Consider the following 24883-nt stretch of genomic DNA (forward strand, 5'->3'; position numbering starts at 1 on the left):
CCTGGTTCTTCCTGCTCTGTTTTCCAGTATGTGATAGAAATATGCCAGCATTAGACAGCATCACTTTCTCTGGGACCTAATCCCTGCCTCGCTGAAAGCTGTTTATATAATTACCCATTCTCTCTAAAAGATGGGATGAGGGAGCCCTGTGCCTCTGTGCATGAAAAAGTCTGCATGCGTGTGACAGAGTGAATGAGAGTCAGGCGGGTAACTTGGCTTAAACAGATGAGTTAAGTATATGGAATCAAACAAAAAGACAATCAGCACTGGGACCAAAGTTAATGGTATTTTGTACCACTGGGTATCTAAATTTAGTAATTCCACGCCAAAGCCCACTGATCAATGACCATGAGTACCATTCACAGAGAGTTGGGGAATGGCTGCTTTAACAGCACTGTAAGATGGCGAAGGATGTACCAAAAAGTCAAAGGAGCTTGCAAAGAAAAGCGTCTGGACTTCTTTAAATTGCTTGAAGACGTTTCACCTCTCATCCGAGAAGCTTCTTCAGTTCTAAGGTGAAATGGTGGGGAGTCCCAGATTTGAACCTAGTGGGAGTGACCCCCCACAGAGGGACAAAAGGACCCCCTGATGATCCTCTAATTGCCTGAGCCAAGGTGTGGAACTGGGTGTGGGTCCCAATCAGCCAGGGAGAGGAGGTGAAAGGTGAAACGTCTTCAAGCAACTTAAAGAAGTCCAGACGCTTTTCTTCGCAGGCTCCTTTGACTACGATGACCTGGATGACTGAGAACCTTCACAGACAGATGTACCAAAAAGGTGTTTGACTTTACTGAGAAGGCTTGCAGTTTCTGTGGCTGTGATCAGCTCCACTAGCGGGATTTGTCTCGGTGTGACAGCAAAATTCAACCCTTTAGCAAGGATGTTTTTCTCTGTTTGGGTGAACTGTCTGTCAGACAGATTCTTCACCCACTTGTCCACATCCTCGGTATCACATCCTTCTCTCTTCTAGCCACTGAGGACACTCTCCGTATTTTGCGGTGGTTTCCGACGTACAAGAAGTAAGTCAAACTTCCTTTGTTGCCTGGTCTTAGACTTCTTGTGCTGTGCTAGACGAGCCTTCTCAGTAAAGTCAAACACCTTTTTGGTACATCTTTCGCCATCTTACAATGCTGTGATTGCAGCCATTCCCCAACTCTGAATGGTGCTGATGGCCATTGATCAGTGGGCTTTGATCAGTGGGTTTTGGTCAGTGGTTGTTGATCAATGGTAATGAGAATTTGCATAATTAAGATTAAGGAACTGACCTCCCAGCCCATTGTTTCTGCAGTGAGCTGGTTTCAGTCATTATGCAAATGTACTGTTTATAAGATTGAAACCTGCAGTCAGCTGAGACTGAAGAAGTCACTTGGATGAGTGATGAAAAGTGGCCACTTGTTTGTCAAAGGCAATAAATAAAAGAACACAGCTGTGAATTATAATAAAGACTTGAATACATCAAAGTGCAGTAATCAAAGCAATGTGGAACATGTTTTGAGCTCAAGAGGTTGTGAAGGGTGAAGGCAACAGTGGTCCCAGTGGTAATTGCAGCACTCAGGCAGAGACCCCTAAACTGGGTGTGTGGCTCCAGCAGGTTCCTGATAATTCCATTTGTGAGGATAATATGAAGTGACAGTTCAGCTGAAAGTTCTATTAATAAGTCAATCAATAATATAATTCACATTTTAAATGATCATATGTGGAAAAGTTTGAATCCTAACCTGAGAGTTTCCACTGCACACTGTGAACTCTTTAGTCCAGCAGACAGAAGCTTCACTCCTGAATCCTGCAGGTCAGAGTTACTCAGGTCCAGGTCTCTCAGACTAGAGGACTGGGAGCTGAGAACTGAGGACAGAGCTTCACAGCTTGTCTCTGAGAGATTACAACCAGTCAGTCTAAAAAAATAAAAGACAAACTATAAAACAAATACTCATGTAAAGTTTGTTATTATATTACTACATTACATGCGGCATCTTTTTTTATTTTTAAAGGAAACCTTAATATTCTAAGACACAACATCATATGGATGAACATGGACAAAATCTTTAATTGGTTCGTTTTAAAGAAAATAAAATGACATTTGATCTGACCTCAGAGCATTCAGTTTACAGTTTAAACTTTGTACTCCAGCAGACAGAAGCTTTACTCCTGAATCCTGCAGGTTTTTGATGGTCAGGTCCAGCTCTGTCAGACTAGAGGACCCAGAGCTGAGAACTGAGGACAGAGCTTCACAGATTTTCTCTGAGATTTCACAGATGTTGAGTCTGAAAATAAAAACATTAAGAAAGACTGCTGTTAAAGTGTAATCAAGGTGTAATAACTAATCCTGTTTGTTTTGTGCTGAGTAGGTTAGTAAAACTTCACTTTAACATAGAAATGAATAAAAATTGTACAAAACAACAATAAATGGTAAAGTTTACCTTTACTGGCTAAATTTTCTCACTTGATAAAAACAAAAAACAAACATATAAACAAACAAAAGAGAATACAAATTCTGATCTGACCTCAGGATATTCAGTTTGGCGTGTGGACTCTCCACTGCAGCAGACAGAAGCTTTACAGCTGAATCATTGAGGCTGTTGGTACTCAGGTCCAGCTCTCTCAGACTACAGGACTGGGAGCTGATGACTGACAACAAATCTTTACAGCTTTTCTCTGAGAGGTTACAGCTGCTCAGCCTGCAAAAAACAACAAGAACGAGAACAACAAAACAATATCTATTATCAAATATAATCACTTTATATGTTGAACCTAGGTAATCAAATGAGCACAAATGAGTACACTACAATGCAAAATTAAATTAAAAAAATGTTCAAGAACTTAAGTCTAACAGAAGAAAAATATTTCATTTTAAACACAATTATACCAGTGTATCTAAATGGAAACCAGAGAAGAGCGGGTAGATTTAGTGACACTAGTTCAGTGTCTGCTGGCTCAGGCCTGTGAGTACTACAGTACTACAGTTACTACAGTACTAAACTTACTACAGTACTGTTGGTCACTTTATTAATTCTAATATCTGTGATTACAGTAAATGTTTTTTTTTCCATTTTTTATTTTTTAATCCTTTATTTATCCAGGTAAAAAATCTCATTGAGATTAAAAATCTCATTTCCAAGAGAGACCTGGCATCATGGCAACAAAAGTCACATACCACATAGGTATATAACATTTAAAACAAATACAATATCCCATACAAACATGTGTAAAATATACAATAACAGATCAAATACAAAAAGAGTACATTAAAAACAATCACACTGAGTAAAAGAGCTGTTCTCTCGTTCCTTTAAGACAGACTTAAACTCTCCCAAGGTAACCAATTCTGATAATTTCAGTTCCTTCTGCAGATTATTCCAGGAAGCAGGGGCAGCGTATTTAAAAGCCCTTTTCCCCCATTCTGTTCTGATTTTTGGGACAATCAATTGTATGATTTTGTTCGAACGAAGGTTGTATTGGTTGTGGTTTTTACACATATAAACACATAAATAAGATGGAACCAGCCCAAGGAGAGATTTATAGATAAAAATCAACCAATGGGAGAGTCTATGAATATGCAAAGATGGACATTTAGCAGCAGCATACAGAGAACAATGATGTACACGACTTCCATAGCCAGTAATAAAACGTAAAGCACAATGGTACACAGTATCCAACCTCTTTAGGTAGTGGGCAGGTGCATTCATAAAAAGCAGGTCACCATAATCCAATAAAGGTAAAAAGGTTCAACGAATCAAATGTTTTCTCACTTGGAGGGAGAAACAGGATTGGTTTCTAAAAAAGTAACCTAGTTTTAGTTTTAACTTCGACACAAGCCTTTGAATGTGAGTCTTAAATGACAAATTCTGATCTATAATGATCCCTAGATACTTGTAAGATGTGACCATTTCAATTTCAGATCCTTGAATTGTTTTAATCTTAGGAGACGTAGCTAACAACTCTTTGCCATTTGAGAATAACATGAACTTGGATCTCTCTGCATTTAACACCAACTTAAGTTGAGTTAAATGGGACTGAACGACATCAAAGGCAGACTGCAGAAATTGCAGGGTTTGTGCTACTGAAGGGGATGAACAATAAATAATTGTATCATCTGCATAAAGATGAAATGCTGCATTTGACAAATTATCACAAAGGTTGTTTATGTAAAGAGAAAATAGCAATGGTCCTAATATGGAGCCCTGCGGAACTCCTTTGGATACTGGGAGAAAAGAGGAAGAAGACCCAGCAGCATGGACACACTGTTTTCTTGCTGACAAGTAATTTGAAAACCAACTTACAGCATTTACAGATAGACCAATATTGTTTAGTCTATTTAATAAAATAGCATGGTCAACTGTATCAAAAGCCTTTGACAAGTCAAGAAAAAGAGCCGCACAGTAATTTTTGCAGTCCATTGAATCAACAATGTCATTAACCACTTTAATAGCAGCAGTTATTGTGCTGTGTTGTTTTCTGAATCCTGACTGATGTTGGGAAAGAACTGAATTTTTGTCCAAAAAATCTTTCAGTTGTTCACTAATGAACTTTTCTAGAACTTTTGCTAGAACACACAATTTAGATATGGGCCTGTAATTATTAACATCTGAAGGATCACCTCCTTTCAGCAAAGGGAGAACATAGGCAGATTTCCATATTACAGGGATCTCACTGTTCGAGAGGCTAAGATTAAAAATGTAAGTTATTGGTTCTGCTATAAAAATGTGGTTGTAAATAATTGCTCACATGATGGACTTGGTGCAGACTCTTGTTAAACAAGCTGCCTTTTAAAGTCCTGCCCTCCCTAAATACCAACGTGTTTTCGATTGGACAATTTCAGTTACTGACAAGAAACAGGACATTGACGGCAATTTTAATTATGATGCCCAAGGTTTTTCCTCTATACTGGATATAATCAGGACAGCCATAGCAGAGAATTATATAAAAAAATGAGTGTGTACTTAAGGTGAGACAGAAACCAGAACTTGGATTATAAACATCAAGAAAAGATACAATCTTGTAACTGGTGGCAGATTTCTTTTCTCGTGCATTAATCACATATTTTAATCATATCTCTTTAGTTTAGCAAGATGACTCCTGACACCAGTTGTATGCATGTAGAATGTTTTCACAATTGGGCCTTAGGTTTTATTGCATCTTCACAGACGGTCCACTTGAGACTTGAAGATCTCCAGACATCCTGCTCTTAATGAGGTGATGGGTGGTCGTAACTTTTGTTCGAGTAGGAGGGGGTAAAGAATGAGCTGGACTGAAGGTATAGAGATTTATGATATGCTATGGAATGTTCTTTGTTTAAGAGTGTTTGGCAGATATAAAATATTTCAGGGTGGTGTGCCTCCTCAGAAAAATGTTTGGTGTTTGATCTGAACGTTCTCTCCACTGCAGTGTTTTTCATATTTCTTTCTTTTAATAAACCTCACTTCAAAAGACACGCTTAGCTGGTAGTTGCAGTTTTATTTAAGAGTTTCCACAACATAACTGAGGTATATGGTTTAGAAAAAAAGAACTAAGTGAGCAAGCTGAGGATAATGAACCCATAAGAGGGGCTGAAGGATCAGAGCCCATAGTCTTATAGGCTGGGTCTGGATTGTCCTTTGATAAGAGCTACAGACAAAAATCTCTCAGAAATGCTGACCGGCTGGACTGAAACATTAAAGGTATCATAGTTGACCAAGTGAGTGATGATCATTTAATTCCCTATTTTTATGTATTTTTAAGTGTTCTCTGAACTGATCATGCCTGATTTAATATTACTTACAGAGCCTTGTTGGAGGCTTTGACCACTGGCAGCAGCCTCAGAAGAGCCTCCTCTGAAGCAGAGTATTTCTTCAGGTCAAACACATCCAGATCTTTTTCTGATGACAGTAAGATGAAGACCAGAGCTGACCACTGAGCAGGAGACAGTTTATCTGTGGAGAGACTTCCTGATTTCAGGGACTGTTGGATCTCCTCTACTAGAGAACGATCATTCAGTTCATTCAGACAGTGGAACAGATTGATGCTTTTCTCTGCAGACAGATTCTCACTGAGCTTCTTCTTGATGTACTGGACTGTTTCCTTATTGGTCTGTGAGTTACTTCCTGTCTTTGTCAGCAGACCTTGTAGAAAATTGTGATTGCTGTTTAGTGAAAGACCTAGAAGGAAGCGGAGGAACAAGTCCAGGTGTCCATTTGGACTCTGTAAGGCCTTGTTCACAGCACTCTGGTAGAAGTGTTTCTCTGCAGGTTCTCTTGTTTCAGAGTTCTTGGAGGTTGTTTGTTGTTCTTCTACCAGATTAACTCCAGAGTTGATGAAGGTCAGATGGACATGAAGAGCAGCCAGAAACTCCTGAACACTCAGATGGATGAAGCAGAACACCTTGTCCTGGTACAGTCCTCTCTCCTCTTTAAAGATCTGTGTGAACACTCCTGAGTACACTGAGGCTGCTCTGATATCGATGCCACACTCTTTCAGGTCTGATTCATAGAAGATCAGGTTTCCTTTCTGCAGCTGATCAAAAGCCAGTTTTCCCAGAGACTCCATCATCTTCCTGCTCTCTGGACTCCAGTGTGGATCTGTCTCAGCTCCTCCATCATACTTTATCTTCTTTCTTTTGGCCTGAATCACCAGGAAGTGAATGTATAACTCAGTTAGAGTCATGGGAAGCACTCCTTTTCTGATTTCCAGCTCATCCTCCAGAACAGTAGCAGTGATCCAGCAGAAGACTGGGATGTGGCACATGATGTGGAGGCTTCGAGCTTTCTTGATGTGGGAGATGATCCTACTGGCCTGCTCCTCATCTCTGAATCTCTTCCTGAAGTACTCCTCCTTCTGTCGGTCAGTGAACCCTCTGACCTCTGTCACCATGAAAGCACAGTCAGGAGGGATCTGATTGGCTGCTGCAGGTCGTGTGGTTATCCAGAGGCGAGCAGAGGGAAGCAGTTTCCCCCTGATGAGGTTTATCAGCAGCGCATCCACTGAGGAGGACTTTTTAGGATCAGTTAGGATTGTAGTTTTGTGGAAGTCCAGAGGAAGTCGACACTCATCCAGACCATCAAAGATGAACACAACCTGGAAGTCTTCAAAGCTGCAGATTCCTGCTTCTTTGGTTTCAGTAAAGAAGTGATGAACAAGTCCCACCAAGCTGAACTTTTCCTCTTTCAGCACATTCAGCTCTCTGAAAGTGAATGGAAATATGAACTGGATGTCCTGGTTGGCTTTGTCTTCAGCCCAGTCCAGGCTGTATTTCTGTGTTAAGACCGTTTTCCCAATGCCAGCCACTCCCATTGTCAGCACTGTTCTGATTGGTTCATCTCTTCCAGGTGAGGCCTTAAAGATGTCTTCTTGTCTGATTGTTGTTTCTGGTCTGTCTGGTTTCCTGGATGCTGTTTCAATCTGTCTGACCTCATGTTCATTATTGACCTCTGCAGTCCCTCCCTCTGTGATGTAGAGCTCTGTGTAGATCTGATTCAGAAGGGTTGGGTTTCCTGCTTTAGCGATGCCCTCAAACACACACTGGAACTTCTTCTTCAGTTCTAACTTGAAGTTAATCTGACACTCAAGAACCTCTGAAATAATAAACAAAAGCGGTTAACATGTCAGTATCAATGCCTGGGCAGAAACAGTCAAAACATTACCTGACCAAAAGGGTCCCTACATAGAAGCTACAGATAAAGTGTATCCACAGCCTTTCACTTATTTCACATTTTGTCATGCATTCTTTCAAAATGTGGTAAATTCACTTCTCAGGTCAATTTTTAAAAAAATAAAATACCACATAATGACAATGTAAGACACGCATGCTTGGAATTCTTGTTAATGTATTAAAAACTAATAAAATGTTGGCATACATAATAATTCATAGTCTCTTTGTGGAAGTACATCTGGCAGCAATTAGAGCTGCAAGTCTTTTTGATTATAATGCTTAAAGCTTGGTAAACCTAATTTTACGCAGTTTCTTTCATTCTTCTTTGCAGAACTGGGTCGGTGTCACACCCTTGAAACACCCGTAGCTAGTCAGGCCCCTGTAGTTAGGGAACAAGGTACCATAGGGCCCACTTGCTCTCCCTCAGCGGAATGTGCCGAGCAGCCAGGGAAACAGGCTGGCTGGCTGGGTGACGGTGAGGAGGAAGCATAGTCCTAAACAGAAGCCCCAGGTACACCACCAACCCGTTCATGTGTCTAACCGTTTTTCCCCACTCGGCGACACACCCGCCGGGGGTCAAACTCTGGTAATTGGTGATTCTGTTCTCAGACATGTGAAGCTAGAGACACCTGCAACCATAGTCAGTTGTCTTCCAGGGGCCAGAGCAGGCGACATTGAAGGAAATTTAAAACTGCTGGCTAAGGGTAAACGTAAATTCAGTAAAATCATAATTCACGTCGGCAGTAATGACACCCGGTTACGCCAATCGGAGGTCACTAAAATCAATATTGAATCGGTGTGCAACTTTGCCAAAACAATGTGGGACTCTGTAGTTTTCTCTGGTCCCCTCCCCAATCAGACCAGGAGTGACATGTTTAGCATGTTCTCCTTAAATTGCTGGCTGTCTGAGTGGTGTCCCAGAAACGATGTGGGCTTCATAGATAATTGGCAAACCTTCTGGAGGAAACCTGGTCTTGTTAGGAGAGACGGCATCCATCCCACTTTGATGGAGCAGCTCTCATTTCTAGAAATATGGACAAATTTATTAAACCCCCCAAAATATGACTATCCAGAGTTGGGACCAGGAAGCAGAGTTGTAGTCTTACACGCCTCTCTGCAGCTTCTCTCCTCCTGCTACCCCCCCAAAAACCCATCTCCATAGAGACTGTGTCAGCTTCCAAAAAGACAAAAAACAAACTAAAAACCAGCAACAAACAACTTAAACATAAACAATTACAAAGAAAGAACAATACAGTATCCACATCTGAACCAAAGAGTAAAACAGTGAAATGTGGATTATTAAATATTAGGTCTCTCTCCTCCAAGTCTCTGTTAGTACATGACTTAATAATTGATCAACAAATTGATTTACTCTGCCTTACAGAAACCTGGTTGCAGCAGGATGATTATGTTAGTTTAAATGAATCAACACCCCCGAGTCATTCTAACTACCAGACATGACTTAATAATTAATCAACAAATCAAAAAACACAAAAGCTAATCTTCTTTGTTATCATCTATCATCCACCTGGGCCTTACACAGAGTTTCTGTCTGATTTGTGAGTTTTTATCTGATTTAGTGCTCAGCTCACATAAAATAATTATTGTGGGTGATTTTAACATTCATTTAGTGTCACAGTCAGTAAAAGCAGACTACAGTGGGATGCAAAAGTTTGGGCGACCCTGTTAATAGTCATTATTTTCCTGTATCAATCGTTGGTTGTTATGATAAGAAATGTCAGGTAAATATATCATATAGGAGACACACACAGTGATATTTGAGAAATGAAGTTTATTGGATTTACAGAAAGTGTGCAATAATTGTTTAAACAAAATCAGGCAGGTGCATAAATTTGGGCGCTGTTGCCATTTTAATGATTCCAAAACCTGTAGAACTAATTATTGGAACTCAAATTGGCTCGGTAAGCTCAGTGACCCCTGACCTACATACACAAGTGAATCCAATAATGAGAAAGAGTATTTAAGGGGGTCAAACTGTAAGGGTCCCTCCTCTTTTAATTTTCTCTGAAGAGTAGCAACATGGCGGTCTCAAAACAACTCTCAAATGACCTGAAGACAAAGATTGTTCACCATCATGGTATAGGGGAAGGATACAGAAAGCTGTCTCAGAGATTTAAGCCGTCTGTTTCCACAGTTAGGAACATATTGAGAAAGTGGATGACCACAGGCTCAGTTCAAGTAAAGGCTCAAAGTGGCAGCCAAGACGCGGTTTGTGATACATGCGGCAAGACAGTGAGGTGTTGTGGCAACACCACTAACCTCATCAAAGACCTCACTGTAAATCATATCACAGAATATGACGAGCATATATTGAGGAAAAACTGAAGGGAGGAGCGGAGAGGGACAGGTGCTGCTAGGGCGAGACAGATGTCTCTCGCCGAGTCCTTTAGTGCTTCAGCCAGGCAACATGTTCCAATGGCACAACTTCAGTTTTCTTTTATTTCTATATGATAATTCTGCATTATTAAGTGATAAGAACAAGTAATCTTTTATCTTTTATCAGAGACTTGTGATTGCTGGCTCTCCTTAGTTAATCCTTAGCTTTTATTCGTACCTTTTCTTTTTTTGTGTGTATTAATTGTTTGCCCGGTGGTCTGTTGAACAGCCCAGATGGTTTTCAGTTTAACATTTGCAATAAAACCCCTTATTCACTCTGATTTTGTGAGAGGGCTTGTGTATGTTTCTCCCCACCTGTCACCTAGCAGAGGGGGTCGTAACACACACTGGGATCCATAACACACTCCTTTATAGACGTCTTTTTATTAGATAGTGTTACGACATAAATATATATTCTTAGTTCTTATTTTCTGATTAGATTGTTTTGTGTATTTTAATAATAAAGGCCTTTATAAATCCAGACCCAGATGTGAGAAAGAACTAGGTCAGAGGGTTAAAGGTCACCTAGCAACAGAGGCTTCAGTAAAGGGAACTTAAGAAACAGGAAGTTTAGTGCAGAGCTGCAGAGTCATATTAGTAAAATACAGGAAACCAGACAGAAAAAGCAGAACTAAGTAACACACACATTAGTCAGACCAGAAGGAGTTGTTTTGATCGAAACTGTGTGTGTCTGTGTGTGACCTATAGCAGAACTATATATACGTATTTTAGCTTGCAATGCTCTTAGAACTGTGGGTGCGTGCTCGTGTCTACAGTTCTCTGTTTCCAGAAATGTACAATAAAAATGATTTTCTGAGCTTCACCACTGTGAGTTGGAAGTCTTTCTCTCTCGCTAAAAGAATCAAAAGAACCGAAATTTAATAATTGGTGCCTTGACCCGTATTCTTTTACGGCTTAGAGGACAAATTTGGCTTAAGGTGCGATCAGAATTGAGGCGAACAGGAGACCTGTCTAAAAAGATTTAAAGGTAGGCAGAGCCTGTTCAAAAAAAAAAAAAAAGCAAATTGTGCAGATTGGATGAATTCTAAATTATCTGGTCACCAAGTTAATGATCCTTACCGTTAAATTGGCTCAGTAGTGGTGAAATTAAAGTAAATTATAAAATCTGTTAAGTATGACATGTCCATGGTGATTTTCGGTAATGTGTGATAAATAAAAAGTAAAGTCTAGGGAATATTTGATGAAAACTTATTGTTGTTAATGCTGGGGTGAATTTTAAAGTTGATGTGACGTGTGCTTAAAGTTGATGTGTTATGTGTGTCAATTGTGTTATCTTAGACAAGGAAAGAGGACCCGAGTATCAGATAAATAAACTGGCGCTTAGAGTCCACAGTGGTGCTTCTAAAGTTATTTAAATTAATCTAAGACTGGAGTTGAACTCCAGGGGTGCAAAAGGTTCGGGGTTGGTTCCCACACTTCACTGCAGACGCGCGTTAGAGACCTGCGGCAACAGGAGAACCCGGGTGATTCCCGTGACCACTGAGGTCGGTCGTTAATAATCAGTGGTCAAGTACCACTTTTGTTGCACCGATTGAACGACAAAGTGGGGCTTGGGTGTGACCATTTCAACGCGGGTGACCGGTAAAGCTTTAAGTAAAGCTTCAGGCACCAGTAGGATACTGAAACGCTGGTTAAGTGGAGCTTTTGGTCAAGCTGCGGGGAGCGCTTTTAAATAGGGCCTAGAAATTTGACCGCTATTGATGATGGCGTTGTTTGACCAGCAAGATGGGCGGACCTGGGCCTTAGAGGCTTTTAAAGTAGTCGAAAAGGTAGGAACGCTGGTACCAGGGAAGACGATGTGATGTTGAGTAATGGAAATGTTGAATACTGAGTAATGGAAATGGAAATAATGTATCTTGGCATTTGGTGTCTTTATAAATGTGTGAATGTATAAATGAAGTGTAAAATTGTCTTTGGATGAATGATCAAAAGTGTATATTGTTTTGAAAGTCTAATAGAGAAAAGTGTAGCGTGTCTTTGAGAAGATCTGTTCAATGACAGAGTGAATTGTGCTAAAATGCCATTGAAAGAATTGTGAATGTGTGTGGAAAAACTGTTAATTGGGCTGAAGATTTGTGCCAAAAGAGCTCTGCTAAGCACCCTGAGGATTTTGATGTATTTTTTCCCTGTGTTAATACTGTCCATATTTATATAGCGCTGCAGAACTGTGCCCCCCCCCCCCCCAGCATGTTTGCACTGAGGAGGAGATGCTCTGTAACTCATTGTACAACCGTATAGGGACAATAAAGCATTCTATTCTATTCTATTCTATATGTGCTACCCATTAAAGGGGGTGAAGAAACCAGGAGTAAAGTTTTGGAAGCGGAAACGGGTTAACTCTATAGAGGCTGTTTCCAAAGAGTGACAAAAGTAATGTAGGACCTTTTACCAGAAAAAGCTAATTATATCTTTTTTTTTAGTTCACAGTAGTTATTGAGGCAGTCACTTAATTATGTTAGCTAATACAATTAGTTAAAAAGGGGGTATGTTACGAAATAAATATATATTTTTAGTGCTTATTTTCTGATTATATTGTTTTATGTATTTTAATAAGAGAGGCCTTTAGAAACCAAGCTCAGACGAGACAAAAACTAGGTCAGAGGGTGACAGGTTGCCCTGGCAACAGACTTTAGAGATGGGAAGTTTAGTGCAGAGCTGCACAGGAAATCAGACACAAAAAAGAAAGAGGAACTAACTGAGTGTGTGTGTGACGTGCTGCAGAAATATAACCATGCTGGGTGCTACTGCATTCAGACCTGAGCTTGTGTCTGCGTGTGCTCGGTCTCCATTTCCGGAAATGTAAAATAAAGATTATTTTTTGAGCTTTGACCACTCTGAGGCCAGTCTGTTTCTGCCACCAAAAGAATTCAAAAGAACTGAATTTAATAAGAGCAAATTGATGCCAATTAAATGTGGTAATCTTAATTACTCAATCGACTTCCCTTCAAAGTAACTTCAGAAAAATTGTCACATTTGGGGATCGAGGTTACTAAGTCACACAAGTCATTATATGAAGCTAATTTTGTGAGAACTTTGGATACATTTAAAAATGAGGTTGAATTTTGGAATTCACTCGCACTTTCCTTGATAGTCAGGGTGAATGCTATTGAAATTATCTGCCTCCCCCATCTCCTATATCTTTTTCAAAATATCCCTGTGTATCTGAAAGCTACATTCTTTCAGAAATTGGACTCAGTCCTTCTCCCTTTTATCTGGAATTACAAGAGCCACAGGATAAAAAAGGCACCCCTTTGTAAAGAGAAAATGTATAGTGGCATAGCATTACCAGACTTTAAAAACTACTACTTCACAGCTAATATGCAATAATAATAATAATAATAATAATAATAATAATAATAATAATAATGATAATAATACATTTTATTTGAAAGCACCTTTCAGAACACTCAAGGACACTGTACAAGGTAGAATAATAAAAGCAACATAAAAGCAAACAGTTTACACAATCATAAAAGCATAAAACATAAAACAAATTTAAAATAGCAGAGTGGAGAGGTAATGTGGGATAAGCTATTTTGAACAAGTGAGTTTTGAGTTGGGACTTAAAGAGAGAGAAGCAAAAGATATTTCTTAAATCAGGAGGTCGGGAATTCCAGAGTTGAGGAGCAGAGCAGCTGAAAGCCCTGCATGGTGGCAAGACGGTGGGAGGGGACGGAGAGTGAAAGGGAAGAAGTAGATCTGAGACAACGAGATGGGGCGGTGATCTGAACCAGATCAGAGGGATATGGAGCGAGATGATGAATAGCCTTCAATATGTACAAGAGTATTTTGAAATTGATATGGTATTTGACCGGGAGCCAATGAAGCTGCTGCAGGACAGGAGTGATCAAGAAATGGATAGGCTCAACACAACAGGAACTCAGCGTAACTGGCAGTCCACAAATATAATCAAACAGTATATAAGTGACTATGGCCTTTGCGATGCATGGCACTCCCTTCACCCCACCAGTAAGGAATATTCTTTCTTCTCACATGTCCATCACTCTTACTCTCGTCTGGATTATTCTTTGGTCAGCAGCTCACTGCTGAGTAACATTACAGACACTGAGATTCATCCTATAGCTGTCAGCGATCATGCTTCTGTATCTGTAACACTAATACATAAGAAGAACGCTACACCAAGTAAAAACTGGAGATTCAATACATCGCCACTCAAAGATGAAGACTTTATTAAATATTTTAAAAAGGAATGGACTTCATATTTAGACTTTAATGACACTCCCGAAACATCTGCTTCTGTTCTATGGGAAGCAGGAAAAGCTGTGATGAGAGGTAAAATAATTTCTTTCTCATCACACAAAAAGAAAGAAGAAAACAAAAATATTCAGGAATTAGAAAAAAAACATCAAATCTTTAGAAGAAGCCTACGCGTCCCACCAAGATCAAGAAAGAATGAACAAAATATGCAAAACAAAACTAGAATTAGATAAAATTATTAATAAAAAAACACAATTCCTAGTACAAAGACTTCGTTTGCAGAATTTTGAACACAGTAACAAATCAGGTCGATATCTAGCTAACCAGCTAAAAATAAATAAAGAAAAAACAACTATATGTGCTGCTAAAGATTTATCGGGGAACACAATATATGACCCTGGAAGAATAAACAACATTTTTAGGGATTTCTATGAAACTTTATCTTCACCACAAATAAACCCATCTAAAAATGAAATTGATCTGTTACTTGACAACGTAACTCTTCCAAAATTACTAGACAGTCAAGCAACTGAACTGGATTCGCCACTGACGCCAAGTGAATTCCAGGAAGCCCTGATAAGTATGCCCAATAATAAGGCTCCAGGTCCAGACGGCTTCCCTGCAGAATTCTACAAAGAATTCTGGACAATTTTGGCACCAGTATTCCACAGCATGTTGCAGGAAATCGAGGAAAAGGGCAGACTACCACCAAATATGAACTCTGCCAACATTAGTCTCCTGCTAAAACCAGGCAAAGACCCTTTATTTCCCTCAAGCTATCGTCCAATTTCTCTTTTAAATGTAGACCTTAAAATAATCTGCAAAGCTCTCTCAACGAGATTAGAGAAAATAACCCCTCTCTTAATTCATCCTGACCAAACTGGTTTCATAAAAGGTCGGCACTCCTCAACAAACACTCGTAGATTACTTAATTTAATAGACTACTCATACAATAAAAACATTGAAACCATAATATTATCCCTAGATGCAGAAAAAGCATTTGACAGAGTTAACTGGAAATTTTTATTCGCAACTTTACACAAATTTGGTTTTGGAAACTCTTTCATAAACTGGATAAGAATATTATACAATTCCCCAACAGCTCGTATCAGAACAAATGACCAGACATCCTCCAGCTTCTGTCTCCTGAGGGGCACCAGGCAGGGATGCCCACTCTCCCCTTCACTTTTTGCAATTTTTATCGAACCTCTAGCAGCAGCATTTAGACAGGCTACAACAATTAAGGGCATAAAATGTAAGAACATAGAACATAAAATCAGTCTCTATGCGGATGATGTGTTGCTTTTTCTGCAAAACACACAAACCAACCTCTCTGAGGTAATTACTCTAATAAACTGGTTTTCAAGAGTTTCAGATTATTCAATTAACTGGCCAAAATCTACAGTTCTCCCCATTAACTGCTCCTTCCATAATTCTTCCTCTGCCCCACTGCAATCCGGAAATATTAAATATTTAGGTATTAATGTCTCTCCTAAGCTTTCAGACTTAACTAAATTAAACCACATCCCACTTCTAAAGAAAGTAGAAGGCGATCTGACTAGATGGAAATCTTTACCCATATCACTCATGGGAAGGGTCGCCACTATAAAAATGATGATCTTGCCAAAAATAAATTACTTATTTTTGATGATCCCTAACAAACCATCACAAGATTGGTTCAGATCTCTGGATTCATATATTTCCAAATTCCTTTGGAAAAATAAACCCCCGCGTATCAGCTTAAAAACGCTACAAAGAACCAAGGATAGAGGAGGATTAGATCTGCCTAATTTTCACCAATACTTCTTAGCCAACAGGCTTCAGTTCATCTCAGAATGGTCAAAACATACCTTCCTAGATGAGCCCTGGCTAGATGTTGAACAGGCACTATGCAAGGATCTAGAGATTTCAGACCTACCATTTATTAGCTCAAACATCAAAAGACATGAATGCTTTAAAAGTATCAACATCAGCTTCTCTCTGACAGCATGGTGGGAGTTTCTAAAAATAACGGAGTCTTCATTAATCCCATGCAAACGTACACCTATCTGGAACAACCCTGACGTACTGTATTACAAAACAATAATATGATTAATTTCCAAGAATGGAGTTGTAAAGGAATTAAATACTTAGAACATATATTAGAGGGAACAGAATTTATTCCATTTGACAGACTAGTTGCACAATATGGGATCAACAAGAAAAGATTTTTAGAATATCAACAAATTAAATCCATAGTAAAAAAGAAATTTAACCTCAGTCAAGTTGAATTACAAACACCACTAAGTGCGGCACATTTCCTTACTCTTAAATCCCCCAAATTACTATCTAAAATATATAGAACACTTTCTAAATTAGATGAATCAATATCCCTTCCTATTGCAAAGTGGGAAGCAGATTTATCAGTCAGCTTAGACCAAAACTTCTGGTCTCAGGTATGCTTAAAAACTTTTAAATTGATTAAAAATCCCAGTCTGCAATTAATACAATACAAAATACTACATAGAGTGCACTATACAGGTCATCGGATGTTCAAGATGGGCTTTACATCCTCCAACAACTGCTCACACTGTCAAGGCAATACACCAGACAATTACATCCACGCTCTTTGGTTCTGTCCACCAGTGCAGAAGTTTTGGCGCGAGATATGTGAAGACTTATCGAAGTGTCTGAAATGTAACATTCCAACTTCCCCCTTAGTGTGTTTGTTGGGCAGCTTAGATAATGTCACTTCAGAAAAGAATATCGCCCATATGGTTTTCACTGCCCTATGCATAGCCAAGAAAACAGTCCTCATGAACTGGAAAAATAAAAATAATCTTAATTCTAACCAATATAGAAATTATCTATTAGATTACATTAGTCTTGATACAGCCTCTGCCACCACATCAGATCAATTGCTCTGGGCTCCTTTGATCAGCTCCATCACCTAGTGGGGGTGGGGGGTCATAGTTTGGTCCCGCCTTCAATGTTGTGATTGGTGTGGGGGTAGGGACAGGCTTAGGGCGTCGGGGGGTTCCCCGGAGGCATCTTCCTTGGGGGGCTCAACCCGGGGTAGCGGTCATGTCCGGTTGGGGGCTCTTTTCTGACTATTTCCTCGTGGCTGCGTGCAGCGGGGCTAGGCGAGGGTCTGTGCTGACGGACGTGGGTTACTGACCTGGTAGCCTGTTTGCCCCTGGGTGGGTCCGGGATGGGCGTGAGGTTCTGGGGGCGCTCCGTCTCTGGGCTGGGGCCCTGGCCGGGCCTCGGATCCTGGTTTGTGTGTTGCCGGGGTTGTGGGCGGGTGGGTGCATGGGGGCCCATCCCTGGCGCAGGGTGCCGCCGGTGTGTCGAGCCACCTGGGGGGCTCTTCAACTGGTGGGGGAGATTGTCACACCTTGCAGGAGCTTTCCTCTCCTCAGGAACTCTCTGCAGGAGGGGGAGATACAGGAGAGGTGGAGGAAGATCTCAGCCTGGGCGTCTATTGTCTCATGTAATCTGGAAGATGAGTGGATGGGGGGGTGGGTGCAGTTTTCTCTGTGGTGGGGTTGGGTGGACTGTCCCGGGCTCTGTGGGGCCGGGGGGCGCTGCTGTGCTGGTCCCCTGGTCTGGATGGGCCTGGGCCCCCTTTCCCTGGCGGGTCGCGGAGTATGGGAGTGCCTACTGGGGTCAGCGGGGGAGCTGGCCCCAGGGAGGGGTCACCTGCCTCTCCCTTCCTTCCCTCCCCATCTCCAGCTGCCTCCCTCTTCCCGCTCCACCACAACCACCCACACATGCAGGGCCTTTGAGTAGGGGTATGTCACCAGGGTGCAGAGGAGGCTACCCCCCTCTGTCCCCTTCTGGCTGCCTCTGCCTCAATTTTATTGAGGCAGAGGCAGCCAGCAGAGTCAGCAGGCACGCCAGTGCAGCCCCCTCTAGCTTCTGCTCGGTGGCTACTGGGCGACCCCTCGTCTGGGGATCTCCTCAGCTCTTCCCAGGAGGGTGGCACGGATGCCCCTCCAGTGGTCCTCTTTGGGCTCTCGCACTCTGGGGCCTCTGGATATCTGGAGCCTGGATCTCCTCCATGCTTGCTGCATGCCCTGGAGGACGGGGCTATGGCCCTCTACACCCTCTAGCAGACCGTGTTCATAGACATAAACTACACCTTTCCTTGCTGCTACTTCAAAGCACGTTGTGCGCTGTCTGTCCTGGGTGCTGCACAACAACATTCAATATTTAGTATTTACTGCTGTTTACGCTTAGCTAGATTAATGCGATGGTGTTTGGTATGTTTTTTTGCTTGTTTTCTGTTTTTCTCTCAACAGGTGATCCAGGAGATTTTTTTTTCTTTATCTTTTTAAGTGCCCTTTCTCACTGTCCCTCTTCCCTTCTGTTTTTCTTTTCCTTCATCTTTCTTTCTCCCTTTCCTATCCCCCAGTCATGTTTGTCCCGTCTGTAACATCTGAAAATAAAATAAAATAAATAATAACAACAAAGGTCGATCAAATGGACTAATACGGCAAGGCCATGATGATCCATTTTGCAAAGTAAATCCACTGGGTATCCCTGTTGGTCTTCAGACAGCAATTCTGACGGCTAAAGAACCAAATGGGACAGGCAAAAATAAAAAAATAAAATAAAATAAATAAAATACAGAAAGCTGAAAGCAATTGAACATGTACTCATTCTTCTCTTTGTTTTTTTAACATCAGTCTTCCTTTTTCCATATATAATGATGATTTCATTTATTAGGGTAAGAAAAGCAACCATACCTGTGTTAAAAATAATAGAATGTAATGTTCTGTTCAGCATTTTATTAAAATTTCCTATCAAAATTGCTTAATAAACATTTATTTTGTTTATTTGTATTTTATTAGTATTTTCCTTAAATGTGTTAAATATATATTTTCTCATCTAAATGTCCACTGAGCTGTGAGCCAGGGGGCGGTAATGCGCCTTAATATTGGTTGCCAATCAAGAAGAAGAAGAAGCTGTGAGCCAGGAGGGAGGGGGTGAGTGAGTGATTCGTTCGCTCGCTCTTTGATTCAGCACAGGAGGGAGGGGGTTAGTGAGTCCTGAGTGATTCATTCGCTCTATGATTCAGCACAGGAGGGAGGGGGTGAGCGAGTCCTGAGTGATTCATTCGCTCTATGATTCAGCACAGGAGGGAGGGGGTGAGTAGCTCAAATGTGCCTTTGACTGAGCTAGAAACTTGCTTCTCTCTCTTTCTGTGTGTGTGTGTGTGTGTGTGTGTGTGTGACACACAGAGAGAGAGAGAGAGAGAGAGAGAGAGAGAGAGAGAGAGAGAGAAAACCTTTTAATGGGATGATCTCATTGTAAGATTCAAATTCAATATATTTAGACTGGTTGAATGAATTGGATCTTGTGGGTCTCTCTGTGCATGTGTGTTTCCATATGTGTCCATATTTGTGATTGTGCGGCTGTTATAGATTTTTTTGCTGATTTTTTTCATTTAACAAGTATATTTGAGGGACCCTCAGCATGTTCAGCATTTTTTCAGCTGTCCATTTTGTTTTTCCCATTTTTCTGTTTAACTTATTACTATTGTGCTAAATCATACTATTTCTGCTATTTTATAAGATTTGTGCTAAATATAGTATTTCTGATTAATTATAGTTTTTCTACCAAATCATAGTACAGTATTTCTGCTTTTTATAGGATTTGTGCTAAAACATAGTATTTCTACTAAATGTAGTATTTATGCTTAATCATAGTATTTCTGCTTTTTATAGGATTTGTGCCTAATATAGTTTTTCTGCTAAATTATAGTATTTCTGCCATTTTATATCATTTGTGCTAAAACATAGTATTAATTTAAAATTACAATATTCATAGTTCATCACAGTGTCTCTGGTAAATCACAGTATTTCTGCTATGTTGTACTATTTTTCTAAATCATAATGTTTCCATAATGTTTAAGTATTTTTGGCTAAATATATTCTTTCTGTTATCTTATACTATTTCTCCTAAATTCTTGTATTTTTGAGAAGTTATCATGCTTCTGGTAAGTTACAATATTTCTGCTAAGTTCTGCTATGCTATTATATTTCTGCCAAGTTTTATGTTTCCTCTAAGATATTGCAGTTATGCTAAGTTATTACATTTTAGCAAAGTTCCTCAGTTCCTTCTGCAAAGTTTTTACAATTTCTGCAACTTTTCAGCTTCTTTAGCTAGTTTTTGCATACAGCTTCAGCTTTAAAGCATCCACACTGCATTTTCGCAGGAAATGCAAATTTTTCTAGTTATCATATCTCGTCCACCTGGGCCTTACACAGAGTTTCTGTCTGATTTCTCAGACTTTATATCTAATTTAGTTCTGAGCTCAGATAAAGTAATTATTGTGGGTGATTTTAACATCCATGTAGATGCTAAAAATGACAGCCTCAACATGGCATTTAATCTGTTATTAGACTCAATTGGTTTCTCTCAAAACGTAAAAGAACCCACCCACCACTTTAATCACACTCTAGATCTTGTTTTAACATATGGCATCGAACCTGAACATTTAACAGTGTTTCCTGAAAACCCTCTCCTGTCTGATCATTTCCTGATAACATTTACATTTACAATAATTGATTACCCAGCGGTGGAGAGTAGACTTTATCAAAGTAGATGTCTTTCTGAAAGCACTGTAACTAAGTTTAAGAATATAATCCACCCACTGTTATCACCTTCAATGCCCTGTACCAACACAGAGCAGAGCAGCTATCTGAACGCTACCCCAACAGAGGTCGATTATCTTGTTAATAATTTCACCTCCTCACTACGTACGACTCTGGATACTGTAGCTCCAGTGAAAACTAAGGCCTCAAATCAGAAGTACCTGACTCCGTGGTATAATTCTCAAACACGTACCCTAAAGCAGATGACTCGTAATCTGGAGAGGAAATGGCGTGTCACAAATCTAGAGGATCATCATTTAGCCTGGAGAAATAGTTTGCTGATTTATAAGAAAGCCCTCCGCAAAGCCAGAACATCTTACTATTCATCACTGATTGAAGTAAATAAGAACAACCCCAGGTTTCTCTTCAGCACTGTAGCCAGGCTGACAAAAAGTCTTCCTTGACTTCCAGTTGCACCATAAGATGTCTGCACCGACGAGAGCTCCCAGTCATCTCAGCAAAAATGTTATTATTCATTTTGTACTGCTTTCTATTTCTGTGCATACAGCACGATCATACACTCGGTATGACAGACAAACGATTTTGGAGCTACGTTCGTCAGCCAGTTCGGACTTTACAGCGGGTTTCGACAGGAGTTTTATATTAGGGGAAACATTAGCTATGTGAGTCGGCAGATCAACAAAGTAACTTATGAAGACAGAATTAGACTTTGGGGGGCGGTAAATAACAGCCATGACAGTTGGAACAGGTCCTGAGAGTTGACAAACAATGGATTCAAAGGAACTGTAGACATGTACAGACAACAGTGTGACTTTCCAGTTCTCGCGATAGATTACCGTGAGACCTCCACCACGGCCGGACTTACGAGGTTCGCAGGTGTAAACAAACCCCGGGGGGGTGGAGTCGTTGAGCGACGAAAAGTCATTGGGCTGTTGCCACGTCTCGGTCAAACAGAGAAAGTCAAACTTATGATCTGTGAGTAGATCCAGAATTAGATGACCCTTGCTCGTAAGCGAGCGGATGTTAAGGAGGCCAAAATTGACGTCGGTGCTGTCAGACTGGACAGAGGTGTTAGTCGACCTGGGCAGGCTGGCTAAAACACTGTGATCAACAGCCCTGTCGAAGTTTAGTGGAGGACGACGAGGAGTGGACCAGAGGGTCTGTATTGGCTTAGAGTCGTCATGGTGGAAATTCCGACGAGAGCCCCGGTGAATATACTTTCGGCGAGGGAGGAAGGCGAAATCTGTGTGGAGATGAAGCGGCGGTGGAGAAGCCAGGTGAAAGCGGAGACGGAGAAGCTCGTCAGCTGAGTATTGGTAAAGTCCAGCACTAGGTCGGTAGACCAATGACATAAAAATCCAGACCCATACGAGCAAGACACAGATCCTGCTAGGCCACATCACGGACAGTCAGATAAGCCAAACAGTCAGGTGTACGGATCCAAGGGAGAAAACGGCCAAACAAACAGGCAGATGGACTACACCCAAAATACTCAGGCACTTGCAAAATTCGCTAGATCACCAGTAAGATGTATCAAAGAATATATGAATAAATAATAATAAATAACAAATATGAATAATATATGAATAGAATATAAAAAGATACCAGGAAGCCGCGCCAGCGTTCACTCAACCGGAAACCTGAGGATCAGCAATATGTAGCCTATTGGCTAGATGATACAGTTATAATGGCAGTTTGGCTGGAAATGGAGGGAGAAGACTGTATGCCTTACTCTCGTGGTGCAATCGCATTGTCTCCTATTTGTTTTAAAAAGACATACTAAAACTGCCATCCAGTTATTCACAATACAATTCAATTTGGAGACAGATGGTGAAAGAGTATAGTCTCAGAGCATTCCCGTTCTGACACCTATTTTGACACCTATTACAGCTAATCCTGCATTTACACCCTCCATTTTAGATGGGACATTTGATTGCTGAAAGGAAATGTGGTTGCAAAATGTGGTACACCTGTATTTCCAGGGGTTCTTCACTTCATTTCAACAGCTTAAGGAGAAGTACAACTTATTAGCCTCTGCTTTCTTTAGATACCTTCAAATAATGAGTTATGCAAGGTCCCAACTCCAAAAATTTGAGTCTGCAACTGCAGGTAAGCTTGATCAATGCCTGGTGGATTGTATAAAAGAAAAGCATGCTGTTGGTTTTATATATGAGATATTACAGTCACTGTGACAGAAGGATACGGGTAAAATAAAATCAGCTTGGGAAAAGGTAAGAGGCTCGGAAATTCAGAATGATATCTGGGCTAAAGGGCTACATTATGTTAATTCCTGCTCTATCAACGCGCAACAAAGGTTAATTCAGTTTAAAATTATTCACAAATTGCACTACTCAAAGACAAGATTACATGAGATATTTCCTGAAACGTCACCAATTTGTGATAAATGTCAATGTGCAGAAGCTGATCTGCTTAAAAGTGTTGTAATGTGTACCAAGTTACAATGTTTTGGGGTTTCTGTGTTTTACTTTTTTTCCAAACTTTTTGATAAGCAATTAGACCCTGACCCCATTTTGATTCTTATTGGACTGTCGGAACAATCTAAAAAACTTAAGCGTGCACAGACTTCCCTCCTGTCCTATGGCCTAATGTTTGCAAAGAGACTGATTTTCCTGCTATGGAGGGGATAGGAAGTGCCCTCTCTGAAAACCTTGATTTCAGGACTGACAGATACTCTTAATCTGGAAAGGATCTGCCTATTATAAATGACAAACTGGACGACTTGGATCAGATTTGGAGGCCACTCATTGAGTATCTGGAAATTATGAACAAAAGAGAGTTTATGTGATCTTCACCATAGGTTAAAACAAGCTGATAGCACTCTGGGATAAGGGAATGGTGTGGGGAGGGAGGGGTGGGTTGTCCCCCCCCCTTGTTTTTTGGTCACCCTTTTTGGTACTTTCCACTGTCTTGTTTGCTTTAATAGTTAATTATATGTTATTGACTGGAAACAGGCAATTTGGATTTTGCATCAATCCTGCTTATTACAGAGAAACTACCATGTGTGTTTCTATGTAATAATCAAAAGTTTTAAGCACAACAGTTACATTCTGTATTATTGCATTATGTATTATATGGTAACAATATACAAACATGCTAAAACATCAGCCAGTAGCACCTTATTATTGTAATGAGATTATTCCAAGTAAAACTGTATAAACATGTAAAGATACAAACTCACAGACATTATTTCCCTATTTCACACAGGTTATCATATTGTTACCCAAGTATTACGATACTCTTACTAACTGCTTTTACCTCGTGGACATGTCTTTATTTACACATTATTACTCCGAGTATTTGGGTCCAATTTCCATGTAATGTTACTCAACTGTAACCACTGTTATTCCTACGAATTTCAAATACGAGGCATCAATAGTGTGGAACAAAAGTAACAAAGAAAAAGGTTTTATAAAGACTGGCACTGCTGTATTTTATTACTGTTGGAGATGTTGTGGTACCTGTTTCTCTTATCTTCTTTATAATCAAGTTGGTGACCTTCATCACATCATCAGTATATGTCTCCATGATCAAATCCACTGTCTCCAGTTCATCTGCTGTCTCCAGTTGGGACTGTTTGATGGCTGGAAAACCACCAAGTACCTGAGGATCCTGAAGACACCTGTGGAAGGCTTTCAGCTTCTCCTCACCCAACTCCTCCAAAATATCCAGCAGCTCTTCATCTACAGACGTCTCCATCTTTCTCTATAAAAACAGGAGAGGACATTTTCAATGCAAAGGCCAACATGGAATAGTGTGTCCCATGTGACTCATCAACAGTTTTCACACATTACACCCTGGTCTGTTTCTGATATGTGATTTATGACCCTCTGTTTTTAATCCTCAGTTCACCATCATATTTTAACACAGCAGGAAGATACAAAGGTCTCTGTCAGGACCCTGGAAACAATCACACAAAAAAAACTATTATAAAAAAATGGCCCTCTATTTGTTTTTGTTGTTATCATAAAATAGTTTTACGTGCTGACAGGTTGCTTCGTATTTGTGT

At 40.3% G+C, this 24883-nt stretch overlaps 1 protein-coding gene and 1 long non-coding RNA gene across 2 annotated transcripts in view; both read right to left on the reverse strand.

Annotated features, from left to right (window-relative positions):
• The window catches only part of LOC145426025 (uncharacterized), a 35616-nt gene that overhangs the window by 1773 nt on the left and 8960 nt on the right, over window positions 1–24883 (reverse strand). The window lies entirely within an intron of this gene.
• On the reverse strand, window positions 1429–24573 carry LOC145422305 (protein NLRC3-like). Its single transcript, XM_080293500.1, has 6 exons — window positions 24336–24573; window positions 21722–22099; window positions 5753–7541; window positions 2499–2672; window positions 2085–2258; window positions 1429–1889 (listed from the first exon to the last, which is right to left on the reverse strand). Exons 1-6 carry the CDS (start codon window positions 24571–24573, stop codon window positions 1688–1690), a joined length of 2955 nt encoding a protein of 984 aa, XP_080149626.1. The 3' UTR covers window positions 1429–1687.

Source organism: Astatotilapia calliptera, chromosome 3 (genome assembly GCF_964374335.1).
Source record: "Astatotilapia calliptera chromosome 3, fAstCal68.1, whole genome shotgun sequence".
In the NCBI taxonomy this organism is placed as follows: Eukaryota; Metazoa; Chordata; class Actinopteri; order Cichliformes; family Cichlidae; genus Astatotilapia; species Astatotilapia calliptera.

Excerpts from the sequence above, each read along its gene's own strand:
- LOC145422305 (XM_080293500.1), bottom strand. The coding sequence starts at position 24,573 with ATGGAGACGTCTGTAGATGAAGAGCTGCTGGATATTTTGGAGGAGTTG. Across the intron at positions 7,542-21,721 it reads TGTTTACACCTGCGAACCTC|AGGTTCTTGAGTGTCAGATT; the intron begins GTAAGTCCGGCC and ends TTATTATTTCAG. Across the intron at positions 1,890-2,084 it reads TGTAAACTGAATGCTCTGAG|ACTGACTGGTTGTAATCTCT; the intron begins GTCAGATCAAAT and ends TTATTTTTTTAG.